The 23,212-nt window shown below is 32.5% G+C and overlaps 7 protein-coding genes across 9 annotated transcripts; 4 read left to right on the forward strand and 3 right to left on the reverse strand.

Moving 5' to 3' along the window:
• Window positions 1-397: 397 nt before the first annotated feature.
• Window positions 398-1,909, forward strand: Kaz (E3 ubiquitin-protein transferase Katazuke). The gene is made up of 2 exons (XM_015931514.3): window positions 398-512; window positions 660-1,909. Exon 2 carries the CDS (start codon window positions 667-669, stop codon window positions 1,864-1,866), a length of 1,200 nt encoding a protein of 399 aa, XP_015787000.1. The 5' UTR covers window positions 398-512; window positions 660-666; the 3' UTR covers window positions 1,867-1,909.
• Window positions 1,910-2,582: 673 nt separating this feature from the next.
• Window positions 2,583-4,450, forward strand: LOC107364192 (WD repeat domain phosphoinositide-interacting protein 1). 2 transcript variants are annotated; one of them, XM_015931515.3, is made up of 3 exons: window positions 2,583-3,860; window positions 3,934-4,028; window positions 4,231-4,450. In XM_015931515.3, exons 1-2 carry the CDS (start codon window positions 2,763-2,765, stop codon window positions 3,946-3,948), a joined length of 1,113 nt encoding a protein of 370 aa, XP_015787001.1. In that variant the 5' UTR covers window positions 2,583-2,762; the 3' UTR covers window positions 3,949-4,028; window positions 4,231-4,450. The 2 variants fall into 2 exon arrangements, with proteins under 2 accessions (XP_015787001.1, XP_015787002.1); XM_015931516.3 differs by having other exon boundaries at window positions 4,238-4,450.
• Window positions 3,620-6,007, reverse strand: LOC107364193 (endonuclease G, mitochondrial-like). Its single transcript, XM_015931517.3, has 3 exons — window positions 5,081-6,007; window positions 4,899-5,010; window positions 3,620-4,835 (listed from the first exon to the last, which is right to left on the reverse strand). The coding sequence occupies exons 1-3, from the start codon at window positions 5,607-5,609 to the stop codon at window positions 4,511-4,513; spliced, it is 966 nt and encodes a 321-aa protein (XP_015787003.1). The 5' UTR covers window positions 5,610-6,007; the 3' UTR covers window positions 3,620-4,510.
• A 979-nt stretch (window positions 6,008-6,986) lies between these two features.
• Window positions 6,987-8,284, reverse strand: LOC149093464 (uncharacterized). Its single transcript, XM_089269893.1, has one exon. The coding sequence runs from the start codon at window positions 8,148-8,150 to the stop codon at window positions 7,095-7,097; it is 1,056 nt and encodes a 351-aa protein (XP_089126019.1). The 5' UTR covers window positions 8,151-8,284; the 3' UTR covers window positions 6,987-7,094.
• Window positions 8,285-9,374: 1,090 nt separating this feature from the next.
• On the forward strand, window positions 9,375-11,670 carry LOC107364263 (uncharacterized). 2 transcript variants are annotated; one of them, XM_025161205.2, is made up of 5 exons: window positions 9,375-10,667; window positions 10,817-11,004; window positions 11,071-11,286; window positions 11,349-11,396; window positions 11,473-11,670. In XM_025161205.2, exons 1-4 carry the CDS (start codon window positions 9,783-9,785, stop codon window positions 11,359-11,361), a joined length of 1,302 nt encoding a protein of 433 aa, XP_025016973.1. In that variant the 5' UTR covers window positions 9,375-9,782; the 3' UTR covers window positions 11,362-11,396; window positions 11,473-11,670. The 2 variants fall into 2 exon arrangements, with proteins under 2 accessions (XP_025016973.1, XP_015787083.1); XM_015931597.3 differs by having other exon boundaries at window positions 11,349-11,670.
• An 832-nt stretch (window positions 11,671-12,502) lies between these two features.
• Window positions 12,503-14,439, forward strand: LOC107364262 (cytochrome P450 3A2). Its single transcript, XM_015931596.3, has 3 exons — window positions 12,503-12,608; window positions 12,680-12,823; window positions 12,884-14,439. The coding sequence occupies exons 1-3, from the start codon at window positions 12,544-12,546 to the stop codon at window positions 14,145-14,147; spliced, it is 1,473 nt and encodes a 490-aa protein (XP_015787082.1). The 5' UTR covers window positions 12,503-12,543; the 3' UTR covers window positions 14,148-14,439.
• A 4,740-nt stretch (window positions 14,440-19,179) lies between these two features.
• LOC107363962 (uncharacterized) lies at window positions 19,180-20,511 on the reverse strand. Its single transcript, XM_015931238.3, has 8 exons — window positions 20,351-20,511; window positions 20,216-20,290; window positions 20,056-20,133; window positions 19,917-19,982; window positions 19,769-19,846; window positions 19,618-19,695; window positions 19,478-19,546; window positions 19,180-19,396 (listed from the first exon to the last, which is right to left on the reverse strand). Exons 1-8 carry the CDS (start codon window positions 20,415-20,417, stop codon window positions 19,254-19,256), a joined length of 654 nt encoding a protein of 217 aa, XP_015786724.1. The 5' UTR covers window positions 20,418-20,511; the 3' UTR covers window positions 19,180-19,253.
• Window positions 20,512-23,212: the final 2,701 nt, after the last annotated feature.

The raw sequence follows: 23,212 nt of genomic DNA on the forward strand, positions 1-23,212 counted from the left end.
AAGTTAGGATTCATTTCCTTAGACAAATACACAGAAAATTCATATTTGTTTTGATTAATAAATTTCTCAAGTGGCACTATCAAATTGTTTTCCAATTCAGGTAGAGATTCAAAGTTTGAATTGCAAGTCCTTCATTTAATTCAACGCTTACCATAGCATAATTTGGTCACATTTGATGATTTAAGACTCAAATTTTCCATTTATTTATTCATTGCTTGTATTTTGATCAAAGGTTTATTTATTTAAAATGATTTAATTTGATTAGGGTTATCTGTTGTGCTATTAAGAATCAAAACTGAAAATTGTTTTTGTTAGGGTAACTTTTTTCATTGATAGAGGGAGATACTGAGACTTGAGACTTCAGTCAAAGCAGTTGACAAAGCTCAACACTTTTTTTTGTATTTGTTTATTAATTAGATTATTTACAGGACTTCTTGCTTAAAGTAAAATTTTAATTAACTGTGATTAAGAGGCTAATTGTGTCTCTCTGGTGGCCGTTCATACTCTAATAGGTAAGTGATTGTTTACATTAAAAGGTTATTCTCGATTTTTTGAATGGTCTTTCTTTTTGAATGCTATTGTTGTGAATATGCTTAGCACTAATCATGAGACTTTATTTTTATTTTACCATTTATTAAATGGCCAATTTCATTTACCAGATTAACTATGGATTTTGTCATGGAGAACCAGGATATCAAAAGTCTTGAACATCCCACCCTTAAAGTACCCTATGAAATATTGAATAAAAAATTCCGTGGAGCTCAGAAAAGTATTGATCGAGAGGTTTGTCATGTTCAAAGCTGTGTCAATAGCTTAGAGAAAGCTGTCCTTGGGCAAGGCTCAAGTGCAGCCACAGTTGGAAGTATTACTGATCTTTTATCGGGTGTTGTTGAGAAACTGACCGTTCTTAAGCGCAAGGCCAAAGAAAGTATCATGGATGAACTAGATGCTGCTAAGTGTTGTAAACGTCGCTTGGAACATTTAAAAGAGTATTGTAATCCACGAGCCACGGAAACTTCAATCAAACAATGGAAAAAACGTCGTTTGGACAGAATGTTGGTAGAACATTTTTTACGATCTGGTTATTATGACTCTGCAATCAAATTAGCAGTTCATTCCAATATTGAACATTTAACAAATATTGATTTATTCCTTGTTTCAAGACAAGTTGAAGAATCACTTCTTCGTAAAGAGACAGGACAGTGCCTAGCTTGGTGCCACGACAACAAGTCAAAACTTCGCAAAATCAAAAGTCCGTTAGAGTTTAATCTACGACAACAAGAATTCATTGAATTTATCAGACAAAACAAGCGAATTGAAGCAATTAAACATGCACGTAAATATTTGAGCTGTGTGGAGGGTGATCAAAAGATAGACCTTCAACATGTTATGGGACTACTCGCTTTCAGTCCTGATACTGAAGTTGAACCTTACAGGACATTATTTGAAGAATCACGTTGGTCTAATTTGGTTGAACAATTTCGCCAAGCAAATTTCAAATTGTACCAACTAAGTCCAACATCTGTTTTTGCAATTACTCTCCAGTCAGGTCTTTCGGCGCTCAAGACACCCCAATGTTATAGTAAGGAAACGGAAAAGAACCCAGACTGTCCTGTTTGCTCGGATCTTCTGAACAAGTTGGCCATGCCCCTTCCTTGCTCACATTGTTCACAATCTCGTTTAGTGTGTCACATCTCTGGTCAACCTTTAAATGAGCACAATCATCCAATGGTCCTACCAAATGGAAATGTTTATGGAGAACTTTCACTCAAACAAATGGCCATAGACAATGGTGGTAAAATTATTTGTCCTCGAAGTAAAGAAGTTTATGATCTAAAAGACGCTGAAAAAGTTTATGTCATGTAATCAAAATAAAATACATTGAATAAAATGCTATAAATAATGCTAATTCGCAAAAAAAGTGTTTATAAAAATAATTTTAGCTTCACCATTTTCACTGTCATCATCCCTTCTACACACTGATTTTCGTCAACATGTCAATACCTAATATATCCGATTCCAATGATAATCTTTGGATAAAATCCAAAGCAAAACAATACAAAATAATCTTAAAAAATTTGTTCAAATAAAATACAAATACTTATTAGAGGTCATTGAATAAAAGTTTTTGCTTTATTAGCCAACAAAAATGCACTGTATAACTAAAAAAGATGATCAATTAGGTGCCAACCAATAAATAAAATGTTAGCTTCCAGAATTGTTAATTTTTTATTAAAAACTCATCCAATCACCTTTGGTTGTCTTGTATTGGTTAAATGTAGAACAAGTTGTGTACAATTAATTTAATTCAACGCCATCTTTCTTATATCATTTTAACTCAAATTTCAGTTTGAGAAGTGAATGCATTTTTCTGACACGCCGGATTAAATTTTTCATTTCCATGTAAACCACGTTAACTACCAATAATAAAATGATTTCAGGAATGTCTACTTATAATTTATATCGGCTAATTTCATTTGCTGTGACCAACACATTGCCCCCTCTACTTGATATTTGACATTAAATTTGAATAATTTGTAAGTATTTAAGCTAATCTTTACCAACTTGAGATGAGTTTATCCTTTAACCAACATCTAACATTGTAAGTGTTTTATTGTTTCCTTTTCTTTATCTTTTTATTTGATTTATCTTTTATCTCATTGAAATATCATCATCACCATCATCTTCTGACCACAAGTAACATCAGTAACTTTTTTATTCATGTTTAATTTTGTTTTCTAATTTTAAATATTCTCATCAACATGTCTGCTGTCTTAGAGGATCAATTTATACGTTGCTTCAAATTTGATCATCAAGAAAAAAATCTTTGTGTTGGTACAAGAAATGGGCTTCGCAACATAAAATTTTCAAATCCTTTAGAACTCAGATGTCAGGCAAAACTGTATGGAGTAGAAGTCTATCTCCTCGAATTAATGCCAGGCACCAATGTAATAGCTTATGTGACCGATGAAGAAAGGAACAGACTATGCTTTTGTAATTTTAGAGGCGAACTATACGTTCATGAACCAATGTACTATGCTCGACCTATTGTTCGCGTTAAAGGGAGTAAAGAACGAGTTATGGTAGTGGTTGAAGATACTATTTTCATCTACAATAACATTGAAAATTTGAAGCTTATAAACGAGATCTCTTTATCAGGAATAATCTCAGAAACCATTGTTGATCTTTCTGAGCATCCAGTAAACAGTTATGTTGCCTATCCAAAGTTTGATAAAGTTGGGCATTTCATTCTTGATGATTCCGGCGCACCAAGCAATAATAAAAACAAAATTATTCAAGCCCATGATAGTCCACTTGTTGCAATAACCTTTGATCCAAATGGAAGGACCGTGGCAAGTGCTAGTGAACATGGAATCCTAATAAAAGTTCATCGTGCTTTCAATGGGGAATGTGTGTACGAATTCAAACGAGGAGTAACCTTGAATATTACAATAACTTCACTTTCGTTTTCTAAAGATGCGAAATTCCTTTGTGCTAATGATACAACAAATAACTTAAAAATTTATAAGTTGGATTATTCAGCGTCTATTGTCAACACAGGATCATCCTGGTTTCGGGAAAGGTTCCAGTCACTTGCTGAGTCTATTTTGCCTGAAAATGCATCTAAACTGTTATTCGACGAAAATCCATTTGCTCGTGCCAAATTACCAGAAAGCAGTGCTTGCAAGTCAATGTGTACCATATATAGAGATGAAAAAGGTATTAGTCATCTTTTAGTTGTAAATACGGATGGTCTTGTATATACGTACTCGATGGATGCCGCAAATGGAGGTCAATGTGAATTGTTAAAGTCTTTCAGTATTGCAGCTAACAGATACGTTGAAAATGCAGCTGATACTGTAAGTAGCATATTTAATTAACCAATTTTGGAAGTAAATTTCTCATTTCTTTCACTTTCTCAATTTCTAACAGTGGGTCATGGTTTGAATATAAACTTCATGGTACGGGACGTTATGGCTTTGATCTCAATGGCACTCATTCCAAAGATTTTATGTTTTTTAAATTACGTATGTTGAGTTTATCAACAGTATACCATAAAAAGGACACATTTTTACCTTTAATGATCATTTTATTGGCGAAATTAATTTGCTGCTAATAAAATGTTGATTCTTTTGAGTTTTAAAAATTTAAAGGAAATAAATTGTGTGAAAAAATGGATGAAAAGCAACCATTTCAATCAGTACTAATTCAATTTTCTTTCTCTGATAGATTTTAGGTAAGCTCATATCATTGAAATTTGTTTAAAGCGAAATTGATTGGTCGAATTGGCGCCATGAAGACTTGATTATAGCGCAATCCACATCTTAAAATCTCTTTTTCTTAATCTTGTACATAACCTATTTGTAAAGCTGATTTACCAGCCTATATAAAGTACATATGGATCCTAATCAAAACGCAACTTCAAATAAATTGTATACTTGTGCACTGATATGCCTTGACAGAATTGAAAATGATTTCACTATATGAGTTGTATGACTTGATAAGTGTTTTAAGGTTCCTTTGAATCTTTTTGAGTTAAACTTTTATGGAAATTGTCTAAAAATCTGTTGTTGCTATTCATTGATCGTACCATTTGTTTAGGCATCTTGTCAAACAGGACAAAACCAGCACTTCTTTCAATGCTATCAATCGGAACTTTAAATGCTTTGAGAGGTATATTGTCATCTATCTGCTTATTCTGGATAACAAAACTTTCAATTTCGTAGTTTCCATCATCATTCTCAACCAGAAGAACTTTGAAAAAATGAGTTGGCACTGAAACATCGTGATCTCCAATGACTTCATACTTTACGTATTTCTTTCCATTTTTATTCCTGTTCAACAAAAGTGTAAGTTTAGATTAGCCATATTGATCAAAGAGGTAAAGCTATACATACCTTGGGAGATACAAAGGACCCGTAACTGTCCATAAATTTTTTGCTCGACGTGCTCGATAACGGACATATTTTTCTAGATTATTCCAAACACCACGATTGAATCCAACACCAACTTTGAAAAGATAGAACAAAAATTGTACTTATATTACAAAACGAAACATTATTTCATCCATTTAATTTACCTTGTGGAGATATGTTGGACAAGATAAATGTTTGGCAACCTTCTTCTTGATTACTTCTGTAGTTGCCAGCTGGTGCTAAATGTCCTCTATCATATCCACTGCCTTTGAAATCTTGGTTTCTGGCTCTAAATGAAGGATGAATTGAGGGATCTTCAAAAAAATCACAGTTTTTCCTAGATACACTGGCATTTCTGTCCAAACTTTGAGGCGTCAAATGCTCAAAGACCCAATTAGCAGTGCGTAAACGACGATCGTAAGAAAGGACAAAATTTTTGTACAACCTCACAGAGTCATAACTTGGATACCCATGTTTCATGATCGTGGATACTCTCGAGCTGGTCTGATCTGTGGTTGGTTTTATTTGACTAGATGAAATGGGCATTAAAACATCGGATGGATTGATACCATCAACAACTGAAGAGTCCGCACTGACTGAAAAATTTACTTGATTTCGATGCCGTTCGAATAAAATTCCTCCAGTGCAACCAATGGCAGCAGCAAATCCTGGCACGATCAACTTTTTAAACATGATTTCTTATCAAACCAATAGGTTGAAACAATATGGTATCAACAGAGGCTGATAAGGATTTTGAAAGTTGAAATTGATAGTTGAAAGACACAAGACTGAATAAATTACTTGAAATTCAGTTAAGATGCATGAGCTATTTACATGGATAAAAAAATAGTCGAGTGATTAATTTTAGATTGAATATAATTCGAAGCAAATCAATCTTCTATATATGTACATCGAACTGGTAAATATTACAGATGGTTTTAAACTCCAGCTGATTTTGTGTTATTTTGAAGCTTTGTTTTGAACAGCACTTTTAAAAAATTAAACACTAAATGAAGAAGGTATTTTGGTTAAATGTCAATCCTTAAATATGAAAAAGATACAAAAAATTACACAGCAACCTCAAGATGATGTTTTCACTCTGGTTTAAATGGCATCACAGCTGATTTTAACATCAACCAGCAAAGTCATATGCAAGCAATGCTATTTGAAAAATCAAAACAAAGAATATTTTTTTTCTATTATTTTCTCTAAATTACGTACCGATTAAATTAATTATCACTTGCAAGGGTTAATCAATAAAAAATGAACATGTCTATATTTCTGGTAAGTACTTCAATTGGTTTCATTCGTTTCATTGATACAATATAATTTCGAAGATTGCATTCAGGCTAACCATCATTGACTATCATTTAAATACTGAGATGACATGCAGCTAAATTCATAACTTACGTTCATGTTTAGTAACAAAAACGAAAGTTTGTCTTTACTATAAACCTTTAGTTTTCGATTTTAATTGATATGCAAAATTATCGTCGATTGCAAGTAAACTAGAATTACAGATATCTTTTTTTCGAGACGTTTAATCCGTGTAGCGAAATAGTAAGATTAAGGTCGTCTTTCGACCTATAGTCCTTTCGTCGTAGTCTATAGTTCGAAGTCGTAATTGACTTATCAGGTAAAAAGTGCAAATGGTTTTGGGGTTATTAACTCTGGGTTAGTCAAGGTTGTAATTAGTCGGGGAATCAAATCAAAGTAACGAAAAGTCGAATCATCATTAAAAACATTCAAAACTTTATTCATGCATCGGCCTGAAGTTTAGACATCATCTTTACTACATCTTGGTCAAATGGGATCGATCCATTTTCATTTGTTTTCATTCAGTTTTGATAAATCATTGTTCAGTAGGATTAGGAGCTAGGTTACAGGGGTACTTAGCGCTAGATTTTTTATTAGTCCCCTATTTTAAAATCTAATGACATTTCTACGTTTCGAGTAAAATTGTTTCTCAATAATAGGTCATAGGCAAAAGTGTCGTCAACTACTAGGAAGTCAGTCCAGATGGAAACACGAACATGATCTCTTTTAATGAGTCACTTAGTTTGTCCCAGAACTCGTAGAAAATGACCTTTGACAGATCAAACTAGAGGGTTATGGTAGAATCGGATTGAGTTTTTATCTCAACGAGCCTATTTAATCAAAGAAACGGTTGACCCAATATCAATCAAACCTTTTAGTCACTTGTTGACTGTGCACTGAACATAGATACAATTTATGCTCAAAATCAGTGACCACATTAGATGGTGGCTGCGCTGGTTGCTGAGGGAACACTCTTCTAGAGTTCCCAAAAATTTGTGGCATTTGACTTTGAGGTTGATGTTGTGAGTTTGTAGGACCATTAGAAGTTGCATAATGTTGAGAAAGATGTTGATTTGCCGTTGGGTAAAACGGTCGGTCGTAATAATGCGATTGCTGATTTTGATTGGGTTGTCGAGGACGAGGAACGAAATAATTGAGTGTACCATAATTTGAACTAACAAGATGTTGGCTACCTTGTTTTGGTTGACTCGACATTAGTCCATAGTCGTGAAGTTGTAGTCGGCAATTGGTTTGATGATGACCAGGTTTATGGCAATAATAGCATATGGGTCGATTGTCATTAGTCCGTGTTGGAGGAATAGGGTTAAATTGGCATTCACTTTTGAGTTCTTTTAGCAAGGTTTTAAGCTCATCTATTTCGCTTTTAATTGGAACAGGAGCACCTTTCTCCAGGTTTTTTGCATGGAAGGCGAATTCTTTTACCCTCTGTGGATTTAAACCGTAAAGATGTATTTTTAAATCAGCTCTTATACCCTCGAAGAGATGGCGTAGTATTTCTTTTTCGTTTTTCTCTAACTTGGAGCAAAGTTCTTTAATATCGATTATGAATTTGGTAACTGACTCATCATTGCGTTGTTTACGACTGCTTAATTGATTTTCAAGAGAAGATTCATATTCTGGAGTCATGAATGTCAACTTAAATTCATCCATGAAGATTGCCCATGTATAATCAGGCTTATTTACTTTAGGACTAATGTCCTGTCGAAACCAAGAAGCGGCAGTGTCTTCCAAGTAAAGACTAATGAAATTTAGTTTTTCCAGGTCTTTCCAACCATAAGCTCTTGCTAGTAGATCAAACTTTTGAATGAATTTCAAAGCATCATTTGAGAAGGAACCGTCAAACATCGGAATTTTCGGAACTCTAGGTGGATCAAGAAAGCTTTTTCGTTCACTCATGGCAAGTATGTTAAAGTTTCTATTCTGTAATAGATCGTAATCACTGTTGAGAGTTCAATGAAGAAAAGGACATTAACAACAAGTTATAGCACTAAAAAGAGAGGACTAAAGCACAAGATCCAAAGGACAGGTTAACCCGAGGTAATATTAGGCGATATTAATATTAATAGAAGGCGATTCTGCTTGTCGGGCTCTCCGTGGAACCTCCGAATGTAATGTTGATGATGGGGAACTGTTGAACACAGATTTTTGACTATTTTATTAAACACAATACAACTTAACTGATTCAACGTTGATGCCGTGGTTCAGACCATACTTACACACCGAATCAATTTCTTCCTCTACTTTTTATTCATTTCATTCTTCTTTTCTTCTTTCTCTTTCTCTTTCAAATTTTCGCAAACTCTGACTTTTTGAAGGTTCATGGTAGAAACTCAAGGTAATTAAAGAGACACTTTTTGTCACTTCGGAAAGGTCATATTTGCATTGGGGAGATCGCTATCTACTTTCTATTTATTTAGCCAAAGTAAACCTTGCTCATCACAATATTACTATTGATAAATACGTACCTTTATGCAACGTTTGCAAATCAAGACTCGATCCTTTGTCACTCTCAAACTTTACCAACACTTCATCACTCAACTAGTGATTGATCACAATATCTATGCATGTATTGCAGTTTCTTGGTTTTTCACCACATCATAACCATCAGTATCTAAGAACTCGTGGATTATACGTAATAAATATAAATATTTTTGGTTCAATTCCGAAAACAAAATATATTTTCTCGATGCAATACAATTTAATTAATTTCATTGATTCATACAGATATTCAAAGATGAAAATCTTCTGTATTGCGAATGAGATTTATCATCTTTAACAATCTTACAATGTAATACACATTAGTTTGTATCAATATTACAATGAAATTTTATCATTTTTTTCTAGATACCATCAAAGATTGACTTCTGTGCCAATGAATTTGGCAACTCTTAACAGGACTGTTGCAGATGACATATCATGATAGATGGCATAAATCATATAACATTTCAACTCGAAAATCGAACTGTTCATATTCTGTTCTCGTTGATCATTTTTCATTATCAGTCAAGATGTTGACAGAAATTCATAGAAACGAAATGATAAGCTTGAATCTGATACCAGAATAGTTATCCTTTACACATCTTGCATTATTGTCAATCATTAACAGGCGCATAAATTGACGGATAAATGGGAAAAGCGTTTGAGTTTATTTTTGACCTAAATTAACAATACAAATGACGATCTTTGCTATCTCGTAATGGTTTGAAACAAAAGATAGTCTGATGTATACAGTCGAGTGAAATGTTCATTACCATTATCTCATGTGATTGACAATAAAATGATATTTTTCTGGTTTATTAAAGATAAGAATGCAGCTTTTCTGTTTTGTGTTTAGTGACTTTTGTTGTTTAAGAGCATTGGGTTATCATTGACATTCATTCATTGTGATCCAAGTAATTATTCATCTCAATCACAATTGTACAGTTATTCCTATTTATGGCTTCCAATTTCACAGTTTCAATTTAATCGGTAAACTAACAATTATCTCATATAAGTCTGAAATTCCTAGATTATTGTTTCTTTCGTTAAATGTCAACCAATGTTTTCCCTCTGAATTTAACATCATTTTTCTGTTCAACGATGGACTTCAACAACGATTTCCAACTTGTTAATCCTGTGATGCAAAATGAAGCCTTGTTTTCAGGTAACAAATCAATTGACGTGGAAACATCAGCACATTTTCCAGCTCTTTCATTAGCCACTATCGAGTCCATGTTAACCTCGGATTCACCTCAAACACCTGTGAACCAACAATCGAATGGACTGGAAGATTTTTCTCACAAAAAAGACAGGTTACTCGAGAATGGTCAAATCAAGCTACTTACCCAAGCAATCGACTCATATTACAACTCAACTTTGGAACAATCTTCATTCAACTCCCCGCAAACGTCCATCTCAACTGATACTGTGGATTCGAATAGATTAAAAGACAATGACGCGACATCATTAACATCACAATGTTTAATTTTTTTGAAAAACCAAGTGACAGGAATTAGAAAGAAAAATTCTTCAAAGAATCAAACAAAGGATTGGCGAAACATTTGGAACTCTGATGTAGGGAAGAAGATATTGGCTGTTGAATTTTCACCAATGAATATAAAGTCAGAATTTTTATCAAAACAAACCGCGTTGGATGGATTTGAGTCATTTACTATCCAAGAAGCCGTCAATTCTGTACAAAGAATTGTACAGAATATAGTTGAAAAAGGAACCAGTGAGGATATTTTGAATCAATACAGAGCTGACTTGTACTCTGACCCACGTCCAGTTGATCTTGTACTTTCTTGTGAAAAGTCTCGAGCATTCAGGAAGATACATTTAAATGATAAAATTATATTGTTGAAAAACGCATTCTTGGATCTCAATGCATTAAAAATTATAACTACTTATAATGCTTCAATCAACGGTTGGTATGTAAGTTGAAAGTTATAATGATTTTACTTTACACAAAAAGCATTGATCATTCAATTCCCATTTCATTTTCAATATTGAAGTTGAGCCATTCAAAATGGTGAACATAAACAATATTTAATGATTTTCTTTTTTCCTTTCTTTTTGTTCAGTTTGGCCAAAAAATATGCTCAAGGGAAAAAATTCTCAAAAGAAGTCCAGATTTGTTTAAAAAGATTGTTCGCCTTATGGATAGTTTTCCAGATCGTTTTAGAAGTGACATCAATGTTTGTTCATTTCTTTTTTTGATTATCATCTTTAACGCTGATTTGCACAAATTGAAGTTCAGAAACCAAATAAAGTTAGTCTTTTTGTTGGTTATCATTTGTGACTTCATTTAATTTTCAACCTTTCATTTCTCCACCAGATCGGAACAGTACATTTACATTTATTTATTGAAACGATATTTGGTTTCAAGTATTCAACCAACGTGTGAAGCCTTAGAGTATTTTTACCAGCTGATGGCTACAATTGAAGAAATTCGGACGCTAAAGAGAGGAATGGAGTTAGACTTTGATGACTACGGGGCTGATGGCTCTTATGTACTCAGAAATCGAGTTGTTAGATTTATTGAGCTTGAAAGGTTTGTATGCACAAGTTTCGTGTGCAAGTTGTAATTAATGCCAATTTTTTCATACACTTCAGCATTCAATCGTGATCGAAGCTCGTTCTTGGCAATTATTTCAGGGATTGGTATGCTTTCTTCGGGTTTTAAGCTTAAGGTTATTTCAGTAATGTAATCCATTTTTACGATTGAATACACTTACAGTTGAAATCCAGGATTAACACGCTGTACTAGCCGACTTTTTGGGGACTCAAGTTTACAAGAAAATTATTCACCTTCGAGTTGAAATGATACAATAGTGTGTACAATTTGAGTATTAACTCAAGCTTTCATTAAAATGATCTTCTACAATCATTATATTAATAATTATAATGATAATAATAAATACAAACGGATTTGTCTGATTTGCTACCAGAAGAGCTTATTTCTACTCGTGCAAAAATCAAATCAAATCTGATGAAGTACAAAGTACAGTAACTCTTATTATATTAAAATGAAATTATACTTTGAATCGTCTCACATTTTTCTGGTTCTGCTCGTTTGTTCATGAATTGATGGAACCTCTAAATGAACTGAAAACTTGTAACCATGTTAAAGGTTACCTTGTTCAACTAAAAAAAATAATTTTCAAATGTAAGTGTATTGATTCAACGATCAAATGATACCAAGCTTCGCATGAATGCACATGAAGCTCAGATCGTTTCTAACGTTAGTCCAAAATTAACTAGCTTTAAAGTAAGTTTGAAGTGCGGAGTTGGAAAAAAATTAATTTATTTGCAATATTAACACCATTAAATGTAATCTTCTGAAAATATCCCTAATCAACTGAATCTCCATACAGATTAGCTATTTATTGCGGTTTGGTGATCTTTGGAATTGAGTTCTCAGGTTAAATTTGTGAATAATTGACCGCAGTAACACAATAGCCTCTCCAGTTAACACCTTCAATTGTGTCGTCCAGTTTATCTGGTTTACATTTGGGCTTAACTGGTAAACAAATTTCAAGGTAAACAAGAGAAAAGCTTTTAAATTAATAACATTTATCTCTCATTGTTTGTTTTCAGTTACTGGTATTAATATCACTTGTTTTTGAATACGATAGTAATGATCATGATAACTATCAACTACTGGTTCATTTGCACTTGCATTTATCAAAACATGTCAACTGGATTCCAATCTTAGTTATTTATTAATAAATACAACCAATTGTCAGTTTGTGCTTCCATTCAACTATAGACTAGTCATAACAAACAGTTTCATCTCTCAAGTCTCATAATGTTTGACTTCTTAAATCAATGGGTTGTAGTTGGTATAATAAGTGCCATCAGCTGGTTGTTCTTGTAAGTATCATTTGCTTTTTTATTGACAATTTTATGTTTAATTATAATTGAATTCCTTACTAAATTGACAGTTACATCAAGCAAAAACAATCGTACTGGGAAAAGCAAGGTGTTAAAGGGCCGAAACCCCTTTTCCTTCTTGGAAATGTTGGATTCTCAAAGCCAATAACGGATAACTTGATTGATAATTATACTAAATATGGGAAAGTTTACGGGTAAATATTCAATGAAAACAAGTTTCTTTCAATGTGCTGATTGTTATTGTTTGTATCCAGGACTTACCAAGGAACCAACCCTCATCTGGTTGTGGGTGAACCCGAACTTCTCCGTCAAATTTGTGTCAAAGATTTTCACATTTTCCCTCAAGGATTTGAGCAAAACTATCTTGGTCCAGTTGAACGCAATTTTTTGACTGCTTTATATGGAGAGAAATGGAAGCGTATGAGGAGCACGCTGTCGCCTACTTTTACCACTGGAAAGATGAAGAAAATGTTTGACTTGATTAAAATTTGTAATCAAGAAGCTCAAAAAGAACTGGTTAAATTGACTTCTTCAAAGGATCCCGATTTTGACCCCAAATATTTCTGGGGTCGATACAATTTGGATGTCATCACAAAGTGCTGTTTTGCTACGAGTTTTGATGTTTACAACAGTTCAGATGATGAAATATTACGACATTTCGTGGAAGTATTTGAGCCCAATAAGCTTAAAATTTTCATTCTGTTGACGGCGCCTAAATGGGTCTCTAGGATGATGAAAATAAGTGGAAGTTCAACCGAGAGTCTGGATTATCTCAAACAATTGACACTACCAATAATTGAACAGCGTAAAAAAGGAAACTTCAAAGGGAATGATTTTCTTCAACTATTGATCGACGCTGAAGTTGTGAGTAAAGAAGGGGAAGAGCTCAAAGGCGAAGCTAAAAAATTGTCTCCAGATGAAATTGTTAGCTCAGCTGTTATCTTTCTCATAGCTGGATATGAAACGACATCAACCCTGTTGACTTGGGCCTGTTATAGACTCGCTACCAATCCAGATATTCAAGAAAAGCTGTATCAAGAGGTTTCACAGGCCAACATTGAAGATTATGAAGTTTTACAAGATCTTCCCTACTTGGATGCTGTTATATCGGAAACTCTAAGAATTGATTCTCCAATTTTATTATTTCAACGTGTTCCTCATTCTGATTATATTTTACCAGGTACAGATATTAAGATACAAAAAGGAACCGTAGTTACTATACCAGTTTATGCTATGCACCATGATCCAGAAAATTATCCTGAACCAGAAGTTTTTGACCCAAATAGATTTTTGGAAGGTTCGCCGAAACCTTTTACATTCTTACCGTTTGGTGCTGGACCTCGAACCTGTATCGGAATGAGGTTTGCTTTGATAAATGCGAAGCTTTCACTGGCATCGTTGGTTCGAAACTATCAGCTGTTTCCTAATGACAAGACTCCAAGTAAAATTGAACACGTAATAGGAGCAGTCATAAAGACAGCCAAGACGTTGACATTGGGAATCAAACCAAGATGTTGAATATTGCCAATCATATACAGTTTGGTAATGTTTTGTGTAAAATATATGTTTTCATAGCATAAAATGCAAACTAATGAATGTTTATTAATTCTCATTACTATCAATCTTGAAAATTTTAAAACTTCCAATGAAACACAATATACAATGTAGACGCAATATGGAGCACAGTTTTCATCAAAAATTTTTAAATGTTTGACCCTCCAACTAATCAAAGAGTAAGGTAGTCTTTACTCTTTCACTGTAAATCAAAATTCCCCAAATTTTAATAAATCAAACATCTTAATAATTCAAAGATTGGTTAATTATTTTGGTTTAAGATTTTTAATTAAGTGAGCAAGCTAATGATTTGCATTTTAGCTACAAAACAGGAAATTCTTAAGCAGAAACTAGAAAACTTGCATTAAAACGGTGTTCACTAAAAAACCAAAATTAACCAAAACACCAAAAAATGCCAAAATTAACCAAAATTCACATAAATTGACCAAAATCACACTATTTCGACAAAAATAGACAAAATATTTCCATCAAACGGCCAAAATTTACCAAAAAAAGTAAGTGTAAAAAATCTGACTTTCGAGTTAAGGGTTGGGACTTTGTGCGTTTGTAGGGGCATGAAAACTGAGTCCATTAGGGACATTTAAAAAATCCTCCGATCTACAGTTTTCGCGATAATCGAGGCCAAAGTCGAAACTTTGATCACCTTTTATTCAATTAGAGTCATTAGAGTGGACTAATTGTTCAAACTGTAAAATTTAATTATTTCCCCCTTTAGTTCACATAGATGTCAGCACTCCAAAAAAACAATAAACTCGAGGATTGACTGTAACTTCAGGCTTATAAGCTTGGAACTTGAAAGTCGAAACTTGTTTTCGTTCAATAATCTGTTACATTGTTAAGATCCAAAACCTTTTATACGTTATTATCAAGGCAAGGCAAATGCATAAAAAACCTAGGTTAAAAGGTTTAGGTGTTTTTTATGACAAATACCTAAAGCTTCATAAAAAACAAAAAACTAAATCACTGATAAAGGAAAAGGAAATATCAGATTGTTTAAGGCATGATTTTTGAGTTAAATTGAATTGAATTAAGTATAAGCATCTGTGTATTGCTTTGTTCTATTAAATTAAATTTTTGTGTTAATTTTGACTTGAGTTTTACCCTAAAAATGACCAGCGAATTACAAATTTTGTGGCATAAATATATTCGTCAATTTGGTCAAGATTTTTGTGTTGAAAATGAAAAGTTCAAGTGCAACAAATGTGACATTTTTCTCAACGTAACCAGGCGATCACAAATTGACCAACATATTAAAACTAAAAAACATATTGACTCCAGCCAAATCATGGCATTCAATGATCATGATAATGAAGGTAATGAAGTGGTGAATGAAATTCAAGGCGAGTTCAATGGGGTCTCTTCAATGCTTTTGTCAAAGCTGATATTCAATTGACTAAGCTTGAAAATGATGAGCTCAAAAACTTTCCCCTCAAATATACAAATATTTAATTGCCGTCTGAACGAACTCTTTGAAGGATGCTTTTACCTGAATATAAAAAGGCCTTAAGTGACATAAGATCGCATATTGGTTCAAACAATATTTGGATATCAATTGATGAAACTTGTGATATTGCCGGTCGTAGTGTTGTTAATGTCATTGTTGGTGTATTAGATGGCTTACCGGATAAAAACCAATATTAATTCATGTTGAATATACGCAACCTCCAAATCATTCAATCATTGCTCAGGTTTTTGAAAATGCTTTGTCAAAGCTCTGGCCTGATGGTAAGCATTATGAAAGAGTTCTTCTTTTTGTTACTGATGGAGCAAATTATATGAAGAAAGCAGCTAAAGCTTTAAAAATATTTATCCTAAAATGCTTCATAAAACTTGTATTATTCATGGTTTGCATCGAGTTTGTGAGACAATAAGAAATTTGTTTCAATCTGTTGATAATTTAATTACTGAAGGTAAAAGAGTATTCCGAAAAGCTCCGAAATGAATCCAACTTTTGAAACAATTGAATTCAAATTTGCCAATTCCTCCTCAGCCAACGATTACAAGATGGGGAACATGGTTAGAAGCTTCTGTTTATTATTATAATTATTTTTCTGAATTCAAAATTATTGTCAATGCATTAGACTCCAATGAAGCTGCATCTATCGTAAGACTAAAGCAAATTTTAGATGAACCGTCAATAATTTCTGACTTAGCCAGACTCAATAACAATTGTTGATAAATTGAAATTTTTACAAACAAGTAATCTTTCTATTGAAGATCAATTGAATTCATTTTCTGAAATTAAATTAAAATTTAGTAATCTTCATGGTAGTTTCATAAAAGAAATCATAGAAAAATTTGCAACTGTTATTAACAAAAATACCGATTTGAAACAGATTGAAAAAATTTCTAAAATTGTTAATACGTTGGATCCGATGCAGTTGGATGAAATTGAATATGATCCAGTTCAATTGAATTCATTTAAATTTGCTCCATTGAGTAATTCAGATATCGAAAGAACTTTTTTTCAATAAAAAACTATCCTCGGACCAAACAGATTGAGCTTTACTGACGAAAACCTGAAAATGTATTTGATAATCCATTACAATAAGAAATAAATAACAATTATGAATTTGCTATAAACAATTGACTTATGAACATATTTGTCATAAAAATTCACCTATTTTTTCACATTAAAAATGTCATTAAAACCAGTTAAATTTATCTAATCATGCCTTGCCTTGGTTATTATACTCAACTGTCATGTTGTATTTTGAGATAATGTTATGATAAATAAGGTTGACAAACAAGGTTTAGAGAACAACAAATCACATGCAATATTGTTATAATAGAGGGTTTGAAGTTTTGATTGGGAATTTTAATGTTTCCATTGGTTTCATTGTTTCCAGTAGTGTTTCCCGATCAGAGATGTGAGATTTATCCTAATTGACGATAATTATCGATATTTTGCTCGCCCATTAAAACCAATGTTAAATTTCGATAAAAATGTAGATAAATATCGATAATTATCGATATTTGGGCCAAATCTTAATATCTATATCGAAAAAAATTGATATCGCACATCACGTATTCCCGATTCAGTAGGGGTTAGGGTTGAGCTAACGAAAGTGGAGATTCTTTACATAGTCGCCCTCTAACAATAAATTAAAGTACCATTAGTATCGAACTTTTTTTGTCGCTAGAAACTGAACATGCTCGAGATGGCGACACTTCAAAATCAACTTAACTCTGATCCGTTTTTGTTAACTAACCCTAACACCTACTGTATTGAAGAAAGTATCGTTAAAAAGTAGGTAAGGCTGTAGAAGTAACCGTCGGCTGACTCTCGCCTTCTTACTTACGGCTTATGTCCAGCTTAGCTTCGAAAAAAAGGAAACCATTTAAGCGGCATTTTAGAAAAGATGTTTGGGGATAACACAATTAATACCAATAAAAGTAATAAGTAAGGTAGAAAGGTAAAAGTAATAATAAATGTCGAAGATTAGCACAAGATGAATTTAATCAAAGATCACAGTTGAAAGGATTATTTTGGAGATGTTCAAGGCTAGTTTGAAAGTTAATTCCTGTTTGATTGGCAGTATGATAAATTGATTTGTATACAAATCCAATGACATGGTCAGAACTATTAACTCTATTCGAGAACTTCGGCATATTTTCTTTTAAGGCTCGCCATTTTCTCTATATGTTCTAAGTGTGAACATTTTGATCAAAAGGATTAAGAAAATTTTCCGAATGGTCAACAGTTCCATGTTTATAACCATCCAGCCGCAGATTTTGATAGCTGCTCCAACCATTTGCATAAATTGTCGTCCCGGAATAATATGGCGATAAATCAAATAAAGAGTTTTTCATCTCTCTTTTCCCCAAAACAGCTTCCTCTTTTCAGCAAAACATAATTTTGACTCTCTGTCGATTCCACCAAATACCCAGATTTGCTTATTTGGTCATTATTTAATCAGCCGATTATATTTTCTTTTTAAAACATTGTTTCTTCAATTTCCACTGCATCTTCCAGGACCTCCGATTCTTATTGGGTTTTTATTAATAATATTGAAGCAAACCTGAAAAATTCAATAAGGAAAAAATTAGAATTATCTAATTTCAAATTTAATCAATTACTTACCATTCGAAGCATTTGATAATGAGAATGGACAGTTTTCTTATTTAGTCCTAAATGTTATGTAAGGGTTAAGGGTTAAAGATTAATTAATTAAGCATAATTATTAAGAAAATAATCATAAATACAGGCATGAAACTTTGTTTACAGGTAGATCCATGCCACATGTTACAGAAAAATAAAGGCAAAGTTTGTGCACATGCGCCATAGTGCTATAGTTTTTATTCCAGAACATAATTTTCTAACGTTATGATGAATATTTAACGTGCACATTTTGATATTTCATCTTTTCCTCCACCTCAGTTACCTCTTCCACCACCTCCTGCGCCTCAATTTTCCATACATGGAGCAACAAAGCCCACATTTCTGACCAACCCGCAACTTGTAATCATCCGTGCACTCTGAAGTGAACTATCTACTCCTTACACTTCTAATTTAAGTAACACCATCTTTACACGCAAAGTGGTCTGGCTGCATATTTCCATGATGGGAGGACTAGATTCTTTGGAAATAAGTTTAACCGATCGCCAACCGAGGACACCATCATTTCTCTATCATGATCTATGAAATTTTAGTTGAGTAAAAGTTACATTATTTGATTTATTCCTCTTTTAGAAATACAGTCTTTTGTTAACAATTATAAGGCAAAAAATGGCACCCACGCGGGGATAATCTGGTTCTAATCGAGGATTAGGAATCTCAATCAATTTAAAGTTAAGTAAAAATTTTATAGTATTTTAAAGAAGTATCCTGATATTTCATCACCTCATTCCAGGCATTAAGACAATTGCTGCATAATATCGAGAAGACTGGATCCATTGCAGACAACATGGTTGGAGTTGTTAGACGAAAGCCAATAAAGTACCGAATTATGTATTTCTAAAGAAATGAGTTAAATTTATTGCATTCTTAAATTATATAATATTTATTGAATCATTATTTTGAATAAAATTTCATGTAGACATGCAGATTCAAAGATCTATTTTTTCAAACATTAATTCAATTAGTTCAAAAACAATATCATCCAAAGTTTTGTCACCACTGAAGCCAGGGAAGGGAATTTTAGCAAAAATTGCATCTAAAGTGGTTGCGATGAACTCTTTAGGATCCGAAACTGGTATTTATCATGAAAAAGGTAGAATTAATTAGTCCATCTAATGCATTATTACACAATTAAATATAATATAATATTTACCTTTAACATCAGCAAGACTGTTGAGCCAAGTATTAAAAGCTTGATCAAGAGTCTCAGAAGTAATGTTATCTATTGAAAACCAAATATAAAATAATATTAAATAAGAAATTAAAATAATTTTCATAAAACAATTTACTTACAATCAGAATGGGCTTTTGTGATGAGCGCAGTCATTTTTTCGACAATCTCTTTTTCGAGTTCATTTTTTGGGTACAAACCTGTTTATTTTTAGATTAATAAGTAAACATGAAATTAAAATAAGATTCAACTGAAATTAATTTTTATACTTACTTGGAATTGGCAATTTATCGAAGTACTTGCGAACAATCAGTCCCAGATTTTCAACAACAGATTTATTTCTAGCTAAGCCTAAAGATGTCATTAGTTAATGTTTTATTATAATAATGAAATCAAATTCAAATCAGATGAAAATATTTACCTTCGACGTCAATAAGAGCAAAGTACTTTTCAGCATTTTCCTTGGCACTGATATCAGGATTCCATGCTGATACATGATAATAATTCAAACATAAAGGTAAGCATTCGTGATTGAACAAAAAAGTCAATAATTAACTCACCAGGAACCATATTGTTGTCAAAAGGTTTTGAGAGAAGAGCCAAAAGATTGGATCGAAGTGAAGCTTTTGGATCCCAACCTGATAATAACCAACGAGTAAATTGATATTATAATTTAAAGTTTTTAAATATTATTAAGAAAACCTTTAATTATTAACTAACCAGGAATCTTTTGTTCCCATTCATTAATTTGTTTCCTGTTATATTCGGCAGCGGCTTTAGCAAGTGGAGTTGGTTCTGTAAAAACAGTAAAAAATTAACAAAACTGGGCTAAGATTAGGTTAGGAAAAGCCTTACCTTTAGTTGGAGCAGCAGTGATGGCTGAGAGACAAAAGATGGCACTTAAAACGATCAAGAACTTCATTTTACTTTTATTTTAGTTGGATTATTGGAATCACACAAGTTTCAATGAACAAACAAAACTGAATAAAAACTATTCGAGTTTTACACGCTTTTATATTATTCGATAGAGATCAAGAGAGCTATAATTAACTAATTTATAAAAACAAAATTAACAATATTATCATGATATTTGATAGAAACAATGAAATCTTATTTCTCTTTAAAAATCGCCTCTTCATCGATCTCATGATAAACTTACTTTTCAGACACAAAAATAAATTCCAATTCATTGTTTCGATTGGTTCATCTGATTTATCTGATTTCATCTAATTGATTTCAATAAGTACTCATCAATTCCTTTGAAATGCCTGTACTAGCACTATTCTGTAGCACCTAACAGACAAAATCAGTTTTTAATGAAATCAGATAAGTAAGATTTCAGAGATTTCCCTGTTTACATCAAAAACTATGCTTTTTATTGTTAATTTTGTTTTGATTAATCAGTTAATTAAATCTTTCTCCATCTTCACTAAAAAATCTATTTTCTTTCTAGAACCTTTCGCGCTCTTCTATTTCGAAACGAAAATGTCTGAGCCTTCGATGAAATCTAATGATTAATCAAATGATGATTGTAGGTACCACTGTTCTCGGAATTTTGAGGTTAAAAGCCAATGGTCAAAATCAAGAGAACTCGAAAAGTAAATTGGAAAAGGTGTTCAATCGATGATATGTACCAATAACTTTTTATGGACAAATAATTTCTCTTCTTGACCATTGACCTGATCTCGCCTCTCTATCTGTTTTAATTTATGAAAAATATATTTAAAGAAAAAAATATCACATAAGAAATAGGTGCTATTAGAAGGCTATTTGCGAACAAAATCAATTAGAAAAAATAATATTTGAAAAAAAAATTTCCAATCCAGAAATACATAAAAAAATGAAATGAAACGTAAAGAACTTGAATACTGAAATGACTCAAGGATGAGTGCCAAAAACTTTGAATTTCGAGTTAAGAGTTACGCCTTTATGGATTCGTAGTGACATAAAAAGAGTGCATTATTGCTGTTTAAAAATTCTCAAAGTTGGAAGCAGATTTTTACATGGAACTCATTTCACTTATGTTTTGTTTTGATGGGTAACTAGTAAGTGCACTTATTTTCGTTAAATAAAATTTTCTGTTTCTGTACAACAGATCATTTTGATTTGCAGTTAAACCTTACGCTTTCTGTGACCGTAAGAGTTAGAGATCTGAAACTTTATTACTTGTTGTTGTTACACCTCAACAATCGAACAATCTTTTCAATTTATCGAAAGTTCTATTGATTTTGGACATTGGTCTGAAAACTTCAAACCCAAACTTATAAACTCTCATTTCAGGTTTCAATTGCAGACTGATTCATCTGACTTTTCTCATTTACTGAGAAAAACTCATTTGTTAATATCTAGTACAGGCAATTCAAAAGAATCGGTAATGAAACAATGAATTTAAAATGAGTGCAGATAAACGTAAAAGCAAATAATGAAATTATCAGATGACAAATTAAATTGTTTTCGATGGATTTCTTCGAATTTTGTGATCAACTCTGATACGAAAAGTCCTCTTTTGGTGAAATCAGATAAAATAAAGGGAAAAAAGAGTGTTAGTCACACAGAATTGCCTTATGAGCACAAGAACAGCTAAATTATTTTGGTAAATGTGGGTCTGTTGCACTGATTCAAGTCTTTTCACTTATTCTTGACAAAATATCTCTTTCAAAAAATTCTATGAAAAATCGCTCATTATCATCATTGAAATTAAATGGATTAAAATCATCATTTTTTGATCAAGCATTAGATTTTATTATGAATCTTGATACATTGAAATTTTAGATAATTTAAGAAGCTGCAAAAAAGCTAAAGTATTGAATGCATGACCTGAAAGTCATGAGGAATTACATGTCCGAAAGAAGTCAGAGGTTAATCAGAATTCAGGTTACTGAGTTACGTTTAAACAGGATGAGCGAAAGAATCCAGAATCTGTATTTTGTAGCATTGTGTTTATGGGTTTCAACTGCATGTGTTTAAACTTTTTTTGTTATTCAGATTGATGCTTTATTGTTGGATAAATAGTAATAATAAGTGTAAAACTGTCTTTCGAGTAAAGACTTGGAAGAGTTTGGTGAAAAATCTATCGCCGCAACTGTACAAAAAGAGACCAAAGTCTAAAATTTGCGCTTAAAAAGTGTTGCCAAAAAATCCGAACGAATCAAGCCCAAAGTTGAAATTTCCATCGCTTTTTGTACAATTATGGAATCGGATTTTTTCATGAAACTCATTTTCCTGATATAACTTTTGATGTCCACCAGAAAATGAACTTATTTTGTTAAATAAAATTCTCTGTTTCTGCATAAGAGATCAGTTCGATTCTCAGTTAAACTTCAGCCATTCTGTGACCCTAAAAGAAGAGAAATTATTTGTCCATAAAAAGTTATTGATACATATCATCGATTGAACACTTTTTCGAATTTACTTTCGAGTTCTCTTGATTTTGACCATTGGTTTTAACCTCAAAATTCCGAGAACAGTGGTACCTACAATCATCATTTGATTAATCATTAGATTTCATCGAAGGCTCAGACATTTTCGTTTCGAAATAGAAGAGCGCGAAAGGTTCTAGAAAGAAAATAGATTTTTTAGTGAAGATGGAGAAAGATTTAATTAACTGATTAATCAAAACAAAATTAACAATAAAAACATAGTTTTTGATGTAAACAGGGAAATCTCTATAATCTTACTTATCTGTTTTCATTAAAAACTGATTTTGTCTGTTAGTTG

Source organism: Tetranychus urticae, chromosome 3 (genome assembly GCF_039701765.1).
Source record: "Tetranychus urticae isolate SD_2017Ah chromosome 3, NJAU_TeUrti_SD_1.0, whole genome shotgun sequence".
NCBI classification, from domain to species: Eukaryota; Metazoa; Arthropoda; class Arachnida; order Trombidiformes; family Tetranychidae; genus Tetranychus; species Tetranychus urticae.